Source organism: Anopheles darlingi, chromosome X, assembly GCF_943734745.1.
Source record: "Anopheles darlingi chromosome X, idAnoDarlMG_H_01, whole genome shotgun sequence".
In the NCBI taxonomy this organism is placed as follows: domain Eukaryota; kingdom Metazoa; phylum Arthropoda; class Insecta; order Diptera; family Culicidae; genus Anopheles; species Anopheles darlingi.
The window spans coordinates 4,116,655-4,135,837 of record NC_064873.1 but is presented as its reverse complement, the minus strand read 5'-3'; the positions used below and the strand labels follow the sequence as shown (position 1 = coordinate 4,135,837).

The 19,183-nt window shown below is 42.3% G+C and overlaps 5 protein-coding genes across 21 annotated transcripts in view; 2 read left to right on the top strand and 3 right to left on the bottom strand.

The window, feature by feature from the left end:
* The first annotated feature begins 13 nt into the window (after positions 1-13).
* LOC125954135 (septin-4) lies at positions 14-5,561 on the top strand. Of its 6 annotated transcripts, XM_049684191.1 has the most exons (7): positions 284-359; positions 435-1,740; positions 2,605-2,830; positions 3,064-3,499; positions 3,566-3,882; positions 3,972-4,207; positions 4,291-5,561. In XM_049684191.1, exons 3-7 carry the CDS (start codon positions 2,824-2,826, stop codon positions 4,369-4,371), a joined length of 1,077 nt encoding a protein of 358 aa, XP_049540148.1. In that variant the 5' UTR covers positions 284-359; positions 435-1,740; positions 2,605-2,823; the 3' UTR covers positions 4,372-5,561. The 6 variants fall into 6 exon arrangements, with proteins under 6 accessions (XP_049540182.1, XP_049540154.1, XP_049540148.1 ...); XM_049684225.1 differs by lacking the exons at positions 284-359; positions 435-1,740 and adding an exon at positions 14-49; XM_049684197.1 differs by lacking the exon at positions 435-1,740 and having other exon boundaries at positions 272-359.
* A 112-nt stretch (positions 5,562-5,673) lies between these two features.
* On the bottom strand, positions 5,674-9,566 carry LOC125954162 (transmembrane protein 41B). Of its 5 annotated transcripts, none has more exons than XM_049684274.1 (4): positions 9,543-9,566; positions 8,214-8,593; positions 8,004-8,132; positions 5,674-7,831 (listed from the first exon to the last, which is right to left on the bottom strand). In XM_049684274.1, exons 2-4 carry the CDS (start codon positions 8,531-8,533, stop codon positions 7,324-7,326), a joined length of 957 nt encoding a protein of 318 aa, XP_049540231.1. In that variant the 5' UTR covers positions 8,534-8,593; positions 9,543-9,566; the 3' UTR covers positions 5,674-7,323. The 5 variants fall into 5 exon arrangements, with proteins under 5 accessions (XP_049540231.1, XP_049540197.1, XP_049540205.1 ...); XM_049684240.1 differs by lacking the exon at positions 9,543-9,566 and adding an exon at positions 8,699-9,510; XM_049684248.1 differs by lacking the exon at positions 9,543-9,566 and adding an exon at positions 8,699-9,510 and having other exon boundaries at positions 8,214-8,574.
* Positions 9,567-9,987: 421 nt separating this feature from the next.
* LOC125954113 (F-box/LRR-repeat protein 4) lies at positions 9,988-12,557 on the top strand. Of its 3 annotated transcripts, none has more exons than XM_049684148.1 (4): positions 9,988-10,111; positions 10,359-10,623; positions 10,685-11,469; positions 11,530-12,557. In XM_049684148.1, the coding sequence occupies exons 2-4, from the start codon at positions 10,387-10,389 to the stop codon at positions 12,293-12,295; spliced, it is 1,788 nt and encodes a 595-aa protein (XP_049540105.1). In that variant the 5' UTR covers positions 9,988-10,111; positions 10,359-10,386; the 3' UTR covers positions 12,296-12,557. The 3 variants fall into 3 exon arrangements, with proteins under 3 accessions (XP_049540105.1, XP_049540115.1, XP_049540097.1); XM_049684158.1 differs by having other exon boundaries at positions 9,990-10,088; XM_049684140.1 differs by having other exon boundaries at positions 10,018-10,111; positions 10,330-10,623.
* Positions 12,517-13,915, bottom strand: LOC125954129 (uncharacterized). Its single transcript, XM_049684172.1, has 2 exons — positions 13,123-13,915; positions 12,517-13,047 (listed from the first exon to the last, which is right to left on the bottom strand). The coding sequence occupies exons 1-2, from the start codon at positions 13,889-13,891 to the stop codon at positions 12,656-12,658; spliced, it is 1,161 nt and encodes a 386-aa protein (XP_049540129.1). The 5' UTR covers positions 13,892-13,915; the 3' UTR covers positions 12,517-12,655.
* Positions 13,916-15,556: 1,641 nt separating this feature from the next.
* Positions 15,557-19,183, bottom strand: part of LOC125951776 (armadillo segment polarity protein) — an 11,011-nt gene continuing 7,384 nt past the window's right edge. For 5 of the 6 annotated variants that reach the window (XM_049680809.1, XM_049680845.1, XM_049680819.1 and 2 more), the window contains exon 7: positions 15,557-16,345. In XM_049680809.1, the coding sequence (XP_049536766.1) occupies positions 16,038-16,345 (308 nt within the window). In that variant the 3' untranslated portion in view covers positions 15,557-16,037. Of the gene's footprint in view, positions 16,346-17,048; positions 18,659-19,183 lie in introns of all 6 variants that reach the window. The other variant, XR_007468798.1, reaches the window with a different exon arrangement.

The window sequence follows — 19,183 nt, the reverse complement described above, 5'->3', positions numbered from 1 at the left end:
CTGCACGTTACTGGACCGATTCCGTGCCGGTAGTTTTCTTCGAGCAAAGGTACAGGAAAGAATATTTTCAGGACTGTTTTTGTACCAAAACAAGCCCGATAGGTCAGACGGATTGATGCCCACGGCGCCGCTCGCCTGCCGTTCCATCATCACCGATAGGTCACTAGAGGGGATTAGATTTCCCGTTACACCGTGCGGTGCGTGCACTGCCACCTCTCGCCCCTTCGCTTCTCTAGCTCAGCCGGTACCTGTCAAGCGACGACTTACACACGCACCCCACATACCCAGTTCGATCGTCAAGCGGAACGGTTTGGGAACCGCGCGCGTATCTTCGCGGTTTGCGGTGAGGCTGTTGCTAGGTAGGATAGTGTTAGATCATCCCTGCGAGGGTTCGGTTTGTTCAGTTCACCATTCAGATGATTTGTTGGTTGCAGAGACAGGTACAGGAGTACGTATGCCATGAGTTTCGCTTTGCTAAGCCGTGAACCGTGAAAGGTGCCGTGAAAAACCATGTGAAATAGTGCAAGCCGTCGTTGATTGCAGTACTGAATAGTGAAGTAGCAGCTCACAGCGTTGCTGGACAAATCAGTGCGTGAGGCCAGTGCGTGAGCTAGCTACTGGCTAGCAAAGCATTTATTTATTTTTACTCCATTCTCTCCGAAAACACCAACCCGTAACCGCGGCGAAAGCCCGTCACCACTTCACGCACGCCAGTTAGTCGTTCTAGGAACTCCAGAACTAACACACATCAATCCGGTGCGCATGCGTCACAATCGTCACCATAGTTGACATTCACACACGACGCCCCCAGACAGCCAGGCACGCACGCAGCCAGGCAGGCAGGCAGGCAGGCAACACAATCACCCTTCCATCCCCGCTCCCGCTAGCTCTCAAATGCTTCTATCAAAGGCAAACGCCGTTCATTATCAAAATCGTAGTCGCTTCGTGAAAAACGCACGAAATACGTAAGCGCGCAAGTTTTGTTGACAAGCAAACGCTTTCTGGTCAAGGTAGGCGGTGTTGCGCTCCACATTTCCTCACGTTCGTACGCTTTCCGGGCCAGTGCAGTGTGGTGTTATGTGTTGTGCCGTTTTGGGTCAATTCTGCTGGACGATCAACCATGCCACGTTATTGTGCATCTTTGCTCAAAAAAAAAAAAAAAAGTGGATAAGATTGTGTGGCATGGGCCGAACCGAAATGAATAGAAAATTACGAGTGGAATTCATCTCTCCGAGCAATCCACGGCTCAGATATGGATTCGATACGAAAGATTTTGCACAGGAACTTTCAGACGGCGATGGTGAGGGGCGGAACTCGACGAAGGCGGAAGGGCCACCTTAACGGTGCAAATGATTGGAACCAACGGTACCGGGGCCATCTCCATAATGTATCAACGCATGGCTTCATTATACAGTTCCCAATTGCTTTGTTGAAACTATGGTCCCTCCCGTTCGTTGAACACGTACGCGATGTATGTAAATGTACATGTGAAGAAAAAAGATGAAAAGAAATCTTTCGGTTTTTATTTATCTTTTTCCCTCCTTCCGTTTGCCTTACGTACGCACTTTCCTTTCCGTCACTGCCAGATTAGAGGGCTGTCTCCAATGCTTCCTGCCCCCCCCCCCCCCAACCCCCCGCTCTTTTCAACGATAAAGTTTGTCTTTGTAGTCATCAAGATTTTAGATGAGAGGGCCCGTACCCGTTACTTGATGCTCGATGCCTCCATGCACCAAACGAAGGGTAGGGCAGCGTGATTCCTTCATCTTCGATTCTGCGCACGCGTCCTATCACACCAGACCCTTCCGAGACGGATCCGGAAGTAGGGTGGCGTGCTGTAAGAAGGGACATCTGCCCACCTCATCTGGAGCATCGCTAAGCTCATGAGGAAGACTCGATGTAAACATTCCCGTGTCCCGCGAATGGGCTTCGGTTCTACGTTTTGGGCCGAAGAAGAGGGCCGGGGTGGGATGTTTTTTTTTTTGTCGTTTGTAACATTCTGGGATCATTCTACAACCCCGCAAACAAATTCAACTGCTCGCTTCCGGATGCGAATTACAGGAGAAACCTACCCAAATCCTTTCCCGGAGACAACCATCGGCATCGATGCGGCCTTTCTTTTTATGTTTAAGGCAGCAGCCGTCGAGATAGTGGAATGTTTGAATTTGCTTCTGTTGATGCGCTGCCCTGACCTAGCTTTCTCTATTATTCTACGCTTTGGAGCTGTTGTAGTTTAACCGTTTGCCCGTCTTCCATCTGCTCAGTTGGGGTGCACGTGCTTGTCGAAACGTTGTTTGAAAACACTTGTTGAGCCAACTGGGCGGACGGCTTCAATAATAAGCCCATGCTCATTCGTAACTGTGCTTCTCTTTTGTAACAACAATGAACTGACATTGGTGCACGATCTATTGAATTCGTCAAGTTTCTATTAACAGCATTTCTAGATGAGTCGTTGGCGAAGGTGTTTCATTGAAAATGTGCTGGATTTCTATTAGTAGATTTGATTAATAATTTCTGCTTTTTCCAACCATCCCATGCTAACGCATGAAATCAACCAATCAACCTGTACTAACTACCATTTGGAAATGATTCCGTTGTGCAAAACAGTTGCTATTAACTGTTATTTGAAAACTGACGCAAAACTTGTGTGCGCGACGGTACGTGCAGTGCAGTGAGTGTAGCGTAAAGCGAAAGCAGCCGTCTTCTAGGCGGCCCAAAAAATCAATTGGACGGGATTGGTGGGCACGATAGGGTGCGTCCGTCCATCTACAGTCGGCCACTGGCCTGTGTGTCGCGCCAGAGTTGGTCTCACCGGAAGTCTTCGTGATGGCTGGTAAGTTGAACACTATTGCAACCAACCGCTACCTGCCTTTTCCAATCCAACGGAGTGAAACTGAAATAGAGAAAGACAGAACTACTTTCAGTCCGTTGCTGTTGGGTTTGTCTGCTATGCGATTAGAACGACGATCGGTTCTTTATCGGTACCGCTCGGTTCTTTATGTAGGTCAGCATCGTCAATGAATCTGCGACTCATCGTCCCCACACCTGTTTTTGTTACATTTTCAGAGCGAGATTATATCGGCTTTTCCACACTCGCCGAACAGGTGCACCGGAAGTCGGTAAAACGAGGTTTCGAGTTCACGCTCATGGTTTGCGGCGAGATGGGTCTCGGCAAGTCAACGCTGATCAACACACTGTTTCTCACCGACCTGTACAAGCACCGCGCGTTGCTGCCGGTGGAAGAACGCATCGAGAAAACGACACGGATCGAAAAGAAAACGATCGACATCGAGGAAAAGGGCATCAAGCTGCGGCTCACCATCGTCGATACGCCCGGTTTCGGTGATTCAGTCAACTGCGAGGATAGTTGGCGCGTATGCACACAATACATCGACGAACAGTTTCGGCAATATTTTACCGACGAAAGTGGCCTCAATCGGCGCAACATACAGGACAATCGAGTGCACTGTCTGCTTTACTTCGTGCCACCATACGGACGCGGGTAAGCCGCGCAATCCTGCAACGCAACATACGAGAACTGACGACATTCTTCTTGTGTCTTTTATAGCCTACGACAGTTAGACATCGACCTAATCCGACGATTGCACAAGAAGGTGAATATCATCATTGTGATTGCCAAAGCGGACACATTGACCACCTCAGAAATCAAGGAACTGAAGGCACGCATAAAGGCCGATATCGAGCAGAATGGCATACATACGTACCGCTTCCCGGATTGTGATTCGGACGAGGATGAAGAGTTCAAGCAGCAGGATCGTGACTTGAAAAAGAGCTTACCGTTTGCGGTCGTCGGTAGCAACATGGTGCTGGAGGTAGCCGGGCGTAAAATACGCGGTCGCCAGTACCCATGGGGCGTTGTAGATGGTAAGATACCTCGACTCCTTCCGGGATTCGCGACAACTAGGTGGCTCCACATTACGAGCGCATGCCGTCGTTTTTTTTTATATTTCCAGTGGAAAACCCTAAACATAGCGATGTTATAAAGCTTCGGACGATGCTTATCTCAACGCACATGCAGGATCTGAAAGATACGACGCGCGATGTGCACTACGAGAACTATCGGGCGCAATGTATTTCACAGATTTCACAGCATGCGCTACGCGAACGCAACAAACTGAAACGTGAATCGACAACCTCAAATCCAGAGATAACGGAAACTGATAGACTATTGCTACAAAAGGACGAAGAGGTGAGTTAAGGCCATTCCATTGATCGACAGTCTACAATAGCAGTGGTCCTAATTCTTATTACATCGATGCTGATTGTTTTCAGATTCGTCGCATGCAGGATATGCTTGATCAGATGCAGGAGAAACTAAAATCTTCCAACATGGAATCTGTAGTCGACGTTTAGTACCAACAATAAGACGGTTTCCAGTTTTATTGTCTCGGTCCGATCAATTTGCGTATTTTCTTAACATTTCTATGTCGATGAATTGTAGAAATGCAACAGCGCGATTCATTCTTATTCCCACCTTATTAAAACGAAATGTTTATCGCATGTCATTTCATGTACGTTGGCAGAATGTTCGACACTTGGTTGGCAGAAGAATTTTACAGCAAGAAGTTCACTAGCGATATGATCTACTGTAGCACGCTAGTTGTTACTAATAGAAACACAAGGCGGCGCAGCGGTACCATTTACAAAAAAACGATGCAGAGAACAAAGACCGTAGACATAACGAATCTAGGCGTACGAGATAGCAGTATTGAAATGTGGACGCAAACACCCCGAGGCTAGTATAATCAACTGGATAACACGTGTATTGAAAGAGAAGAAATATTGACTAACGATATGGATTAGCACCAGCTGATACCCATTAAGCTGAGCCGTTTCAACATAAACGATAGAACGTGAACGAACGTTCTTTTACTTTTGAAACTTTGCGGACAAATGACACATCAACGACGTTACCAGAATTAGAACAAAAGTAGTTTAAGTTCGTTTTATTATTTATTTGCTTCCATTATTTAACAGTGATGCGTGCTTCAGACGACTGTTACAGTTGATGTGCGTAGCGTGTAGTGTAATGAAATACCAAAAAATAGAAAGGACTTCAAACGAAGGTTACCACCGGCACAATTGATTGTGTCGACGATTCTTAAGGAAGATTATCCAGCTATAATGGCATTATAGGTAGCCGAGCATGCAGTCCTTTAATATATAGAATTCTACGAACAATAGTTTGGTGTTTCTCTTGGCGACCTGCTAGACAGCACGCACCCATAGAGCAAATGTGCATTATCCTTATAACTTTAGTTTAGTTGTTTTGTTTTGTTTTTTGTTTGTTCGTTTTATTTTCGGATTGAAGATAGCTGGTTAGAACGGATATGAAATAGGAATAGCGTATGTTAGCGTCCTCGATACCTCGAATAAGCCAACGCATGCTGACTGCCTCGGGTAATTTAACATAATTTATTTACCGATGACATGAATTAATATTGCTGCGTTGACCAGCACCAGTGGGATGAAAGTAAGGGGGTAACGAGGATTAGTAAACCGCTCCAAAGGCATTTGCGCTAAGAAAGGAAAGGAATTCGGATCTGTTATGAGTTCTAAAATTGTTATATTCAACATTCCAATGCTTATTTTTTCCTTTATATACCCACGTCTAGCATTCGAATACATATTAAAAAATTGCGAAAAACATTTGCGTATCTTTTATTATCATTTTATTCGGAGGAACCCGGGCTAAGTTAACCAATGCCGGAATATATACCGTGCTCGATGGACATGCCTCATTATTTTTATCCAAAGAAGCAGTAATAAAAAAGAACACTACCGTATACATAATACCCTGTGACGCAACTTACTCGATAGACAAAAGTATCCCTCAACGTGATCTTGCTCTCGGTAACTTATGACTTATGATGAGAAATTGAGCTTCGTTACAATTCTTTCTTTCCACGATCACAATTTTTTTATTGCTGAAAGTCTCGCATAAATCAAACGTTTCTAATCGCTATTTGTTGTTAAAAAGGTTTTAGGGCTTAAAATAAGGCAATCTATAGGCAGAGGCTAAACAATTATATACAGTCCAGATACGGTCCTAATGTATTTATTTGACTATTCATCATTTCAGTATTTACACTAGAGGCGCAGATTTGTTCACTTGTATTCCACAACGCTTACTCTGTCAATTGTGTTCGGTCCATTCTGTAGTTTGTTGGTAAGTGCCAGAAACAGCGAACTCTGTGAACCCAACAATATCGGTTTGGATTGCTCGGATTAGTGAGGAGCTTTAGTTCACAATTTAGTGGCAAAATACTTTGTGCTCGCTTCCGGGGAAATCTTGAGAAATGAATCAAAATCACTTTATTTATGCACTTATTTCCTTCTGTAATCGTCTTTTATAAGTATAGTTGAGCCTTATGTGTGGTACCTCATATTCTTCGTCATATCTTCGATCATTCGAACTAGCTATTCAAGTAACATCACACGCCTGTCCCAACTGGTGATTTTTTTGCTATATGAATATTGTTTTGGTGAATTCGTAATCGCGCTCTTTACTGCCCACAGGATCATCAATTTCGTAATCCGTTCGAGCAGAATAGTATTTGGGATTTTGGACATCTTATAGCGGACGAGACGACTGACGAGCGACATGCATTGGTTAGCACAGGTTGTAAACGCTAGGTGGCACTTCTACGTGTTGCTACTGCATATGAGTAAATTTATATAAACTCAGTGCAATTACAGTTAATCAAGGTAATTTCCATCATCTTTTTTGAAGTAACGAGACATCGGTGCCTACAGTACATAGTTGATACTGTTACTATACAAAAATAAACAAACAAAAGGCCAACTAGTCCAAGCAAACCAATTCCCTGTCCACATTCTGTAGTGTCCTCCCTCCAGAGCTAAGTATGGATCTGAAGCCAAATGTAGGCCTTTTGTGTAGTAATTTTAAGGGAACTATATTTGCAAGGACAGACAAAAATGACAATAATATACATATGACTTCTGTTTTGAAAACGGGACGCGATGTACTCATACTGTTGCTTTTCTAAGCTTATGGGCTACTTCCGAGCGTTAAACTAGATACTGACTAACATTACGACTATAACCCTTAAAACGCGACTAAACGCGTGTCTTCTTTGGCTAGATTATTGGGCTATTATGGAGTGTCCTGCTAGGGCGCACCGAAAGGAAAATCGTTAATGTAGCTGCTGCTACTGCGGTTGTTTGACTCCTTATGCAAATGATATCGGCGTGTTATTTACATGCTTCTTTGAGGTTGCTTTGCTTCGAGACATTAGCTTTTCCTAGCTGAACACACTACAGCCAATTCAAGAGCATGCATGTTTAATCAATTTTCGTCTTGAAGTAGCGTTTGAAAATTACAGGCACGAGCGCCACGACGGAAAAGACGGCCAGAAGGGCAATCGAGCCCCAACTAAATGCATCGCTCGAGCTGGTCATCTTATAGAGTGTCTTGCCTGCCTGTATCGCAATGAAGGATGGCGGGGCCACGCCGAGAAAGGTGCCGAGGGCAAAAGGAAATAGCGGCACGCCGATGACCGGGGCGACCAGGTTGATGAACCAGTTCGGCAGGAACGGGGTCATGCGCAGGAACAGCATATAGCTTAGCAAATCTGCCCGGTGATGGTCGACCTGGGCCGCCCAGAGACGTGCCCGTTCGGGAAAGTAAAATTTTACCAGCCGCCGTCCAACGAGCTGCGACAACAGATAGCACAGCGTGGCTCCAAGGGCCGAGCAGAAGCAGACGAGCGTGAGCGCCACCGGGAAGCTATACAGAAATCCGCTCAATATTGAAAGGAACAGTGAGCCCGGTATGGCAAACGTTTGCAGACTAGAAAGAGAAAAGCGAACGGAAACAATCTAGGTAAAGGGCCATAGCGATTGGCAGCAGGTGTGACTCATTTCACAACGTTTTCGTTAAATTGCATTCCAGATATGAAAACGTGAAAGAGCGAAAGTTGTATCAGCCAGCGCCAGCAAGCATAAGCATTAACAAATCTTACAATATATACACCAATACGATGCCAGACATCACTTCGAGATAATAGAGATCCTTGTAGCGATCCAATACCCGGCCGAGCTGTTTAGCATCTTCAATATCAAATGGCACTTTGATGTACTGCTTCTCTGACCTGCAAAAACAAGGACGCGTAGAAGTTTATAATGGTTTGGCATGATACGGCCTTCGTAGCTTCATAAAACTGTTTACTTACTCATTCAGCTGCGGAAACATGGCATATACGTACAGCATCGCAAACAAGCTAGCGCAGAAGATTGCCAGCAACAGAATGAGCGATTGTCGAGCGGATCGATCGTCGTCAGTCGATGCGTTCGTTTTCTTCGCATGACCGCCAGCTGACGATACATCGTCGACAGTTGTGGGAAATTTGGTACTATTCGAAGAGTGGTGACGATGATGTTGTTCATCGTGTCGGTTATTGTTGTGCCCGTATGTCACGTCTAAGTTACCGTTCATGAGAACCATTTTTGCAATTAGTTCCTCCTGGCTGTGGCTAGTTGTTCTGTTGACCATCAGCACTTGTTATGCGTGGTTAGCCCAGCCCAATTTGCAGGCTAAAGATGATAAACAACCCTGCCGCAGTAGACATTCGATTGGTGGCGGGGAAATGAGAGAAATAAGAAGGGAGATAAAGAAGGGTTAAACACAATTCATAAGATTAGCTTTCCTAGCATTCACCGAAAACAAATATATTGGCTACTTTGGTGCCCAAGAACGCTATTAGAGCGCCACTTCACTATGAGTGAAGCAGGAAAAGGTTGGTTCTGGCTTCCGGTACACAAATGTTTCAAATGCATTCGCATTGCCTAGCTTGCTTGATCGCATTATTCATTCGCATTATTGATTGGAGAGAGTTGATTGACGAGAGCACAACAACAACAAAACTAGTAAATGACTAAATACTTTAAGGACATCATCAGCCTCCTATTACAGTACGAGGAACGCTTGCCTTATAAAGAGCTCATATGTGTCGTGCCATCACCCTTATGCGTATCACCGCAGTGTTAACACACTCACTGGTTGCGTAAAAACATCGAATGATTATCGTACGATGTGTGTGTCACGCTACGCGCGCGTAATGGTCTTTCGTTGCGGCCTTCAGCTATAAGGCCAGAGCACTTCTTTGTGCGGGTAGAGGTAATTCATATGCCCTTCGCATGGTAACAGTTCTTCTAGCTTAAATATTGGACTATTCGAGCTTGTGTGGCGCGGCTGAGTTAATAAACAAGCACTTAGCGCGATTGCACTTAGCAGCACATTTTATCTACCGAATTCTGCTGTTTGTTTTTTTCCAGGCTTGCAGCTTAGCTAGCACAATCTCGTTTGTTCCAAACTCCCTGAGGCTCACAATAAGCACGCAAGAGATAAGTGCACTCTCTATAGTAAAACAGCTTTAACTAACGCATCAATAGTATTCTTGATGCACGGAGACTTTATAACCCTTTGGGAGCGCGGCACCGAAAAGAATGACGGGGGTTTCCAATAAAAAAATGCGCACCGACTAACAATGGAACACGGTTACCTTCCTTGAACTATGGATTTCGATTGGAGGTGATGATGAGCTCTAAGCATGGATTTTAAAAAACATATCTCAGTAGTTGATCACCTTAAGCGACCGCTAGCAGCGCTCGCTAGACGAGCGCGCGATTGTCACGCCGCAAGGCCAAAATCCAAGGTGTTTTAAATAGAAAGGTGGTGTCTTAGACGCCTTGACAGGTCACCATTGTAAAGGTTTTTGACAGCTGTGTTTGGGTCACTTTTGTGGCGATTTCGTGAATTTAACTGTCGTTTCTTTGTGACAGAGCCACTTTTTGTGAATTTTAACTTTCGTAATACCACAGAAACGCGAAAACAACTTCGAAAAGGGCGTTCCCGAAGTATATGCGCTTACATCGGGACCCGAACCTGACTGTCAAATTCTGAAGTTTTTTTCTAAAATCCGATCGGGTTGTTGTTCTACAAGAGACCACCTCTCTATTTAAAACACCTTGGGTTCTAAACAACTTATCTTTGAACATCATCTGTTGCAAGCTTATTATTATTCAAATCTCACCGAAAAACCCTCACTGTAAGTAGATTAAATGCACCAGGGTAAGTGTCATAAAACAGTTTCCTCGGGATTTCAATGTTTAGAAAAGTTTTGCATCATGCTAAGTGCGAAAATTACATTGATTCGCCTCTGTTACGCATGCCCTTTCTATGGTTTCTATATTTTAAAGTTAAGCATTGGTAACTGAACTCATGCTTAATTAGTTTAGTCTTACAATGGCCAATAGCAGCAAAATAATTATTCCAATTATTCTTAATAGCAAAATAATTATTCCAAATATTTTCACAGTTAAAGTAGCAACTTTAATCGCTGTAAAATGAGCAAAAGATCGCTGAGGAGCTGGGCTCCAACCTATGCTATGTCGGCGAATTCCGATTTATATGTTCATGAAGCTACATTCCACGAAACAGAAATCGAACAATACGTTACCTATGTAGTCCAAGCCAGCGACCAGTACGCCTCAACTGGAAGTATTACCTACGCAGCCTTTAACTTGGTTGGACGCCCTAATCATTTTCCAAATATGGGCGATTTTTCCGACACCTTTCTGATGGTGAGTTGTTCTGATGGCGTTATATTTTGGGATTTATTTATTTTCTTTTTTTGCTACACAGAGCCGGTACGGAAACTGGTGGCAACAAATGCCCTCAGCAATAGAAGAGTTCGGGCTTGAGAATGTTCCAGAGAATCTGAAGCCGTCGGACTCATATGTACTTTGCTGTTTCGACGATAAAGTGTTCCCCCTGGGACTGGAAGTATGTGAAACTCTAAGCGCTGGAGCCATACAGAAAGTGTGGATGCGTACCGCTATAGATGCAGAGACGCAGAACGCTGTTTGGGCTTTGCTTTGGGACCGGGCAACAGACCCAGCAGAAAACATCTTTTCTGAAAATTCAGCACTACCATTTACTATTAAACTTCGGCACCTTCATAAACCGGGCCGAATCTTGATGGTCGAGCTCAACTATCGACATTTGGACTACCACGCTGGAATTGACAGCATTATGTTAAAGGGTGGCGCCAAACCGCCTGTTTACATCCCGACTAATCGCAGCGCGCCAAATATACAGATGATTACTAAACAACAAGAAGGCCGAAACCAGACAATGCACCAAAACAGCTCTTCCACTAGAATCGATCAGCTGCCAGAGGAGTTACTGTATGCCGTATTCCAACACCTAGATCTCATTTCGCTGGCTCGAGCAGCGCGGGTGTGCAATAAGTTTCATCGAGTAGCTCGAGACTCTCGTTTGTATTTCGTATTGAATTTGCGGCCGTACTGGATGATGATATCATGGCAATTCTATCAATGGGCTACGCTACGAACGAGTATGTGTCGCAAACTCAACGTGTCCTGGAATCCGGATTCGGATAACCAGCTGACGATCCAGTTAATGCAGTGAGTACATGAAAAGTAAAGCTGTCGAACAATACGTCTGATTTATTTACATATTTACAGCCTAGTGCAATCGTGCTGTAGGACATTAACTCATTTACACCTGAGTTATAATGCCGCAGTGAATGAAAATCTTCTGAATATGGTTATTCAAAACTGCACCCAACTTCAGGAGCTCAGCATAGACGGTTGTTGGGCGGTTAATCGTCTTTCCTTGAAAAATGAACAGCGAACGCTGACAAACCTTGTGCGTTTAAATATGACAGACAATGGTTGGCTCGATACATCTACACTGCTTCAAATAGTAGCCAACAATCCGAATTTGAAGCATTTAAATATCAATTTTTGTAACAGTTTGGTATTGCCGGACCTGTTTGAACTACTCGGGAGCAAAAACCGCCAGCTTATCAGCCTGAATGCAGTCAAAGCCGGAAAGTTAACAAGTGAAGCGCTTTGCTGTCTAGCTACCTGCACCAGGCTGCAAGAGATAGATATCGGATGGACGTTTCAGGAGCTGAATTGGCAGACGGAGCATTTGCGCTCGCTACTGCTCGCCTGCCCAGGCATTAGAAAATTATTTCTATCTGCCACGCGCGACTTACAGGACAACGATTTATTGACAATCGCGGGAACTTGTTCGAAATTGGAGCAGCTTTCTTTGGTTGGATGTAATAATATCAGCGCAATAGGTATTCAGTATGTGCTAGAAAAATGTAAGAATCTGAAGCTATTGGATATCAGCCACTGCGATGGCGTTGAAAATGAAAATGTGTTGGCATGGCAGTGCATTTATACAACAGTGATAAAGCGTATCGAACCAACTCAATGAATTGATGGATGAAAACCCATTCAGGAGTTCTTTTATATAAGCAAATATTCCGCAAATGGGGTGAACGGGAAATTTGAAGACCGAATTTAAACCTTAGGAATTAAAAACAGAATATCGTTATATTCCTAGGACATGTTTATCCTAGGAAGCGCCATACTGCCGGCGTATTTATAGTATTTATCAAGTTATACTCCAGCGTTTCGCTATCGCCTTACAGTGAATGTTAGTGATATGATATGAATTTTTTGTACCAATAAAAATTGGTGATGAAATTCCTTAAAAGCCATTCCATTCCATTACAAATCAATGAAAAGAATCTCAATATCAGAAATGGTATTAGACATATAAGCAGAGATCTGGCTAGGAACGTTTGTAGCTCTCTATAGCGCGCAGTATGTTATCGGTGTTATGTTCCTCCAGTAACAGTTCGTTAGAGTACGATTTACCTAAGGTCCGTCGCATTCGCTTAATGAATAACCCACCCGCAATCGGAGTTGAGCCAGAAGACGCCGCGAAGGTACTATACGTGTAGTGCTTCGCCTTGATTGTATTAATCACCTGCAGCACCAGCTTAATTAGAAAGACGGCGAACGTGAGAAAAGAAATGGTAAGCAGGGCGCTCTCGGCTGAGGGAAATTCGACTCCTCTATTGCGCACTTCTTCATGCCCGGTCCAACCTAGCCGTATTTGTCGACTGATTCTAGATTGTATCTTTGGTACGGACGACACCCACAATCGACTGATTCTTCGCTCTGTAAAAGAAGGCGGTAAATACAGGATAAATGATCAACGAACGAAGGATCGATTGTAAAATCGCCTTTACTTACCGATAGTGTCTAGCAGCCGATCACGCAGCCCGGTCAATAGATCCATTTTTTGATGGATGTTGTGCGCTGTACGTAAGAGGAAGCTGGCTTGCATGTGACGCAAAAAGTTTAAAAAGGATCCAAATCCCTCTACCAAGCTGTAAATCGGTGTTGCCTGTTGGTGGTGATGAACTTTTGATGGTTGATTTTGAGCAGTTGATGTTGACGCTACGGAGTCTTCCTCTTCCAGCTCTTCTTGCACCTCTAACTGATGTTCATGGTGCTCTAGTGGTGTCATGATGTTGCTAACATCGTCGCTGGCGTAATATCGCTCGTAATTCATCATAGTATCGTGGACGTTTGGCGATTGTGGCATTGGATTGATGTACTCTTCGGCATATCGATTTCGGAACGGAAGCAATTCCGTAAGTACCTCATGTTCCTTCTCACCCACTTCATCCAGTTCATAATCTATAGATTCTATCTTGCTGGACACATTTGCCACTATCGGCCGATTGCTGTGCCTGGTGGCATAATCTAGTCCCGACCACCACTGGTCATGGCGTTCCGTGTTATGATCGAGTCGTTCAGCAACTTGTTGGCCACCTGCCATATTGCTGATCTGGCTCTGAAAGGTGAGCCCTTGGCCCGAATGTGGTTTAATATGGGGGATCTCGACCCAATCACCACGAACGGACCTGAGCGCCTGCAACGTTACTATCAACACAAGTACCCACCACACAAAACCAAACTTAATTCCTCCATGACCGTGAACCACAATTGATCTCATGGGCGATTCACAGGAGCTTCAACGATGAACTTTACTTGCAGCGAGAGCTTAGTCGCGACTAAATTCAATCCTCTGGACGGTTAGCAATAGAGAAAAAGCATTCCTAAGCCGGCGAATAGATGTGGGTTCTTGATATATGGTCTTGCAGCACGGTATCTTTTCTGAGCCAACGAGCCATACGACAATGATACGGTCTGCATGACAACAGGGTCAGTTACAGTGAACTTGCTATGATGACGTTCTACTCCAATTAGCTTAGCGCAGCGTAACTGAATGACAAATAAAATGCAATTTTCCTTCTATTATTATTATTATTGCAATTTTCCTAGTATTCATATTACATCTGCCAGCCGGAGAAAAACGACTGAAAGATATCCACCTATTCATAAAATGTTTTTTTTCTTTCCTTACTTTCGCGAATTAATACGCGGGACGCAGGACGGTTGTAGCGAATAATATAAGTAATGGATATATTTATGTTCATTATGCAACATTTGTTACATGAGAAATGTATATTTATGCTGATTTTTTTCTTATGTTAAATAAATCAATGTCAATGTGTTTGAGGAGAAAATTATAGCGCAGGATCATATGATAGCAACCGTATAAAGCAGTGCCTAAACTTACAACAATTATCGGGCGCGCGATACCAAAACCCATAATTTTGCACGCGCGACGATTGCGGGATCAATTCTTCTGGGTTTTCGCAGCGTTTGTCTCCAATTCGCTCTCTCATTGTACCTCAATTTCTCTTACTCTTTTTGATGCAAAACGCTAGTAAATTTTTCGATATTTGTGGTCCATGGGGTTTCATGTTTCATAATGGCGGACGAAACATTAATGGAGAGGAGATTATGCGTAATTTGTCGCTGCGTAAATATCTTCCCTGTCTATAGCGCTGTGTTGTGTAGTGGGGGTATATGACTGGAGCATTCACGTAAAAGTTAGCTCCGACCCATATAGCTCTTTGTGGAAGCACTTTATATTTCTATGATTCTAAATTAATGAATCTAATTGCAAATCTATACCTGTCCACTGTTTTGCATTTCCAACCACATCTTCTGCATGAAACAAATAGTCTCACGAAGTGAGTGTGATGCGTTGTATTCACCAATCGTGCAGTTTTAAATTGCTATTGAATGATCTCAATCTGCGATCTATGACCATCAATCATTACCGATCGTTCACCTCATCCACAGCGTGCAAGCGTATATGCAGAATTTTATATTATTCTGCAACCCAACCACTCTTATTCTGTGCTCGAAACAACACTGAACACAAAATAAGCAAAAAATAAATCATTAAAAGTTATATAATAGATTGCTGATCAAGATCAAAATGATAAAATACTGTTGATAATAAAAAGGTACTAGCATTTTTTTTAGCATTCCACAAATAGTTTTGATTTAAATGAATAAAGTTAAAGGTAGCTTTCTGTGATTAAATCGTCAAATCTGACATGCATTGCATAATGCCGAGAAATTTTACACGAAAGATTAGTTTCTTTAGAATAATGTTGGCTTTCAAATTTAGAAATCGAAGTTGTAAATATGCAGCAATTGAATCTGTAAACCATCCTTTCCTGGCAGATTTCAAGCATAGACATATAGACGCAGCAGCATCTGCACTATTGATACTGTTATGAGCTTAACTTCATTGTTCCTCCATGTTTCAGTATATTTTATTTACTTCTTTTATTTCGAGAACATAAGAGAAAATAAGAAGGATTTCTCTTGTTATTCTGATTTATTTCTCCATCTACATAGTCTCATATGTATAATAATTGCTGATTATAAAATTTATTTCTAGCACAGAAGCGGACACTATTTCCGCTGTGTAGCTATTTCGCCATCGAAATAGTGAGAGTCGCCCAAATTATGGATGATATTAGCAGCGCTTATGAGTGAAACATGATTATAAGAAGTCAATTAGAAAATCAAAAAACCTTCGTTCCAACATCCACGACACGGTTGAATACAAATGTATTAGTATGCTGAGCAAATCGTTATAAAAATGGAGTAAAATAATGTCTGAAAGATACCCTGTGTTGCAGGGTGGCCATGAACCCATCCACGATGCTGGTTTAGGCAGTGCCGAACTTATCAGACATGTGTAGCAACAGATTTGTTGTCTACAATTCATATGCTTAGAGGTCGGTATCGTACCAGGCGGCTACTTGATTGTTGTCCTGCGGAGGCGACGGCATCACGTCCAGATGATCGAACGTCAGCTCGCTGGCATCCATCTCGCCAACATCCATTTCCATGCCGTATGGTGATGTCGGCTGGCCAGATGACGACATACCAATCGGAACACTACCGACAACTGATTGCAGCTGGTTACCGGTCGGACCATTCGGACCAATCGGTAGAACGTTGTTAACGGAATTGCCTCCATCAATTTCCAGACCCTGCATTGAATCTATCGGCAACGTGTCGTACCCCGGTCCAGCGCCTGAAAATAGATTGATTTGATTAGAACAATACGTTGAGTGTGTGTGCAAATTATAATAAAAAGATCTAAAAAAAAAAATTATGTTGGTACATGTGAACAAAATAAATCATAAACAATATGAATGAAAACAAAGTAGACACTGAAGTAGTGCGAAACATTCACAAATTATAACATCAATCAAATCAAATAAATCAAAGGACGAGAAACAAGAGATGAGTGTTAATGAACAACAGACATATCTTCCAATCCAACAATTCATCACTAGGTTATGGATTGATTCAGAGGCAAATATTTCGAGTACAAACACGTTCACCTACAAACCCCCGAAGAATCCTCGATGGATGGAAGACACAAAAGTGCCTATCAGAAAAAAAATTACTTGCTGTACAAAAAATCGTATCTAAGTATCTTGATAATATCAAATGACCATAATCTATGTGAACATGAAACAACATTGCTTGTCAGTAGTGGGAAAAAAATATTTAATAAACGTATCTCCCATTTATTTTGAATCGGTTGTGAAATCAATCATCTACGTTTCGCCACTACCAAGGTATGTAAAGTTATTGTGCATGGCTTTAGGATGTCGTACTAATATAACAAATTACTTACAAAAGAAACAGCAATAAAATAAATAAAAATATAAAAAACTCAATTGTAAAATTTTGTCAACGATCTTTTAAGCTTCGGAACTATAACGAACCTAAACGATGACACAGCATGCTTGTAATTTTATCATCTGACTGAGCACTTAACAGTTGGAGGTTTTTCTTGTTACCAGATTCAGCAGTGCGAGAAAATTGAAGCATTTGTTGAGAAATGTTCTTATCCAGATGATCCACAAGTAAGTCCATCTTTGGCGATGTTATTGTAATTCGTGCCATTCGTCAGGATAACTGACACGATGTAAATGATGGCAACGACATTGATCCAGTCGATGACACGATGTTAGCAATTATGGAACGCAAAAAGGAATGGTTGCTGAGAGGATAGATGAGGATCACACCAATGAAGCCGAAGAAGGGTAGTCAGGTAAATTGGATTCTTCTTGGATCCAACATATTTGTTGTTTACAATGCATATGCGTAGTATCTGCTTAGATCTACTATACGTGAAGGATATTCAGGTATAATGGATTAAGTCCTTATAAACGCTTTTATAGAGAGCAAATGTTTTTCATTTTCCACGCAGACCTGGAAGCACATTAGGCAGCTGCATAGGCTCAGTCAATTCTATAGCCTGGAGCCTTACTACCCGAAATCGAAGTACTGGGCCCTATTCCAGGGAACGAAACGAGTTACGAGTATACTGTCAAATACTGCTCGATATCAAATATTACCTAGTGCAAAAAGTGATTTACCTCGTCGACCCCCCAAGGGCAGTGACTAAAACTGGACGACAGTGGTTTTCTTTGATTTTGTTTAGAACCGCTGCTATTTCATCTTTTTTTCAAAACATTTAGAAAAAATCAAAGAACGGATAACTAGATAAAATGTTTTTCGTAGCTGTGAAAAACATTCGAAGTTTTTAGTAGTTAGTTCTACGCTCTACGCTATTTTGGGCGAGCTTACAATAAAATTCTTTTGATCTCCTGCTAAAATAGGGGCCATTAAATCCTTCCGCTTCTTAATCTTCACCTCAAACAGTGCTAAAACTTTGCTAAAAAATCAATCAACATTAAGTATTTGACTCGCCCATCGTATCATGTTTTAAATTAAAAAAAATCAAAACTCCTACACATTCCATAATTGTGGTCACAATAATATATGCTATAAAGTTAGTATGGTACCTATGTTATCATATTCTCTGACTGTTGTAGATGAACATCTTTTCATTCTAAGTGCAAACACTATGTAGCAACGCTATACTCTCTGCTGCAACGGATATTGATTTTGGGGTTGTGATTAATTCTTGGATTATTATATAGGAATCACATATTGAGGACGCTAGTACATCTGATAAAATGGTTGACTATGCAGATTAAATGATCCACCAACGATCAAAATGAAAGTCCATAAAACATAATACCAAGAATATTGCACTAGACCCCGTGGAATGGATCATAAATGTTATACTTGATTTGTATATTATGGTTTTGTTTTTTCCTGAATTTTGAAGTATACTTGAAGTATACTACAATCGGACATCGACTTCTCGCCATTTGGGAGAGGATTAGGCTAATCGAGATAGTTTTTATAATTTGGTATCCTGTACGTAGAGCGACTAAGGATATATTATTACATAGAGGGCCATCGGAAGGTTATGGTTAGTTGCTAGATATTTTTAGTGATGATATATGTTAGGTTGGTTTAGCTGCAATTAAACGGTAAAATTTCAGAGCGAGAAAAATGGAAATAGAAAAGGACAGAGCGAGAGAGAAAGAAAGAGAGAGAGAGAGAGAGAAAGAGAGAGAGAGAGAGAGAGAGAGAGAGAGAATGAACATTATTGGAAATGCTGTCGATGATTACACACGCCAAGGCCACTTATCACCATTGCGATTGTCCGCAAACACATACTAAGCTTTGTTCTTTGAAAGTAGCAATTATAAAATTAAACATGCTTGATTACACATAAGCTAGACATTTTTAAGAAATATTATGATTGAACGTGAAAACCCAAGTGGATACAGTGCAGCTTGGAAAAGATGGACTGCATGTCGCTCAAGCTTGCATTCTAAATAACAACACAAATCTTTTTCCATATGTATGTTGTTCTTAAATGCATTACCTAGGCGAATGATATCCACAAGAAGACAAGAACAGAGATTGGGTGAATTTAATAAGGTTTCATATTTTCATCAACAATACCTTATTCACAGTGTAGAACACAACAACCGAT

What these genes read in the sequence shown, in the direction of transcription:
- LOC125954135 (XM_049684225.1), top strand. An exon ending in GTGCCACCATACGGACGCGG is followed by an intron (nt 3,500 to 3,565) that starts GTAAGCCGCGCA and finishes TGTCTTTTATAG; the next exon opens with CCTACGACAGTTAGACATCG. An exon ending in TGCTACAAAAGGACGAAGAG is followed by an intron (nt 4,208 to 4,290) that starts GTGAGTTAAGGC and finishes GATTGTTTTCAG; the next exon opens with ATTCGTCGCATGCAGGATAT.
- LOC125954162 (XM_049684274.1), bottom strand. Translation starts at nt 8,533, where the DNA reads ATGGTCAACAGAACAACTAGCCACAGCCAGGAGGAACTAATTGCAAAA. An exon ending in ATGTTTCCGCAGCTGAATGA is followed by an intron (nt 8,133 to 8,213) that starts GTAAGTAAACAG and finishes TTGTTTTTGCAG; the next exon opens with GTCAGAGAAGCAGTACATCA. An exon ending in ATCGTATTGGTGTATATATT is followed by an intron (nt 7,832 to 8,003) that starts GTAAGATTTGTT and finishes TTCTCTTTCTAG; the next exon opens with TCTGCAAACGTTTGCCATAC.
- LOC125954113 (XM_049684148.1), top strand. Translation starts at nt 10,387, where the DNA reads ATGAGCAAAAGATCGCTGAGGAGCTGGGCTCCAACCTATGCTATGTCG. An exon ending in TTTCCGACACCTTTCTGATG is followed by an intron (nt 10,624 to 10,684) that starts GTGAGTTGTTCT and finishes TTTGCTACACAG; the next exon opens with AGCCGGTACGGAAACTGGTG. An exon ending in CTGACGATCCAGTTAATGCA is followed by an intron (nt 11,470 to 11,529) that starts GTGAGTACATGA and finishes ACATATTTACAG; the next exon opens with CCTAGTGCAATCGTGCTGTA.
- LOC125954129 (XM_049684172.1), bottom strand. Translation starts at nt 13,891, where the DNA reads ATGAGATCAATTGTGGTTCACGGTCATGGAGGAATTAAGTTTGGTTTT. An exon ending in TCGGCTGCTAGACACTATCG is followed by an intron (nt 13,048 to 13,122) that starts GTAAGTAAAGGC and finishes CTTCTTTTACAG; the next exon opens with AGCGAAGAATCAGTCGATTG.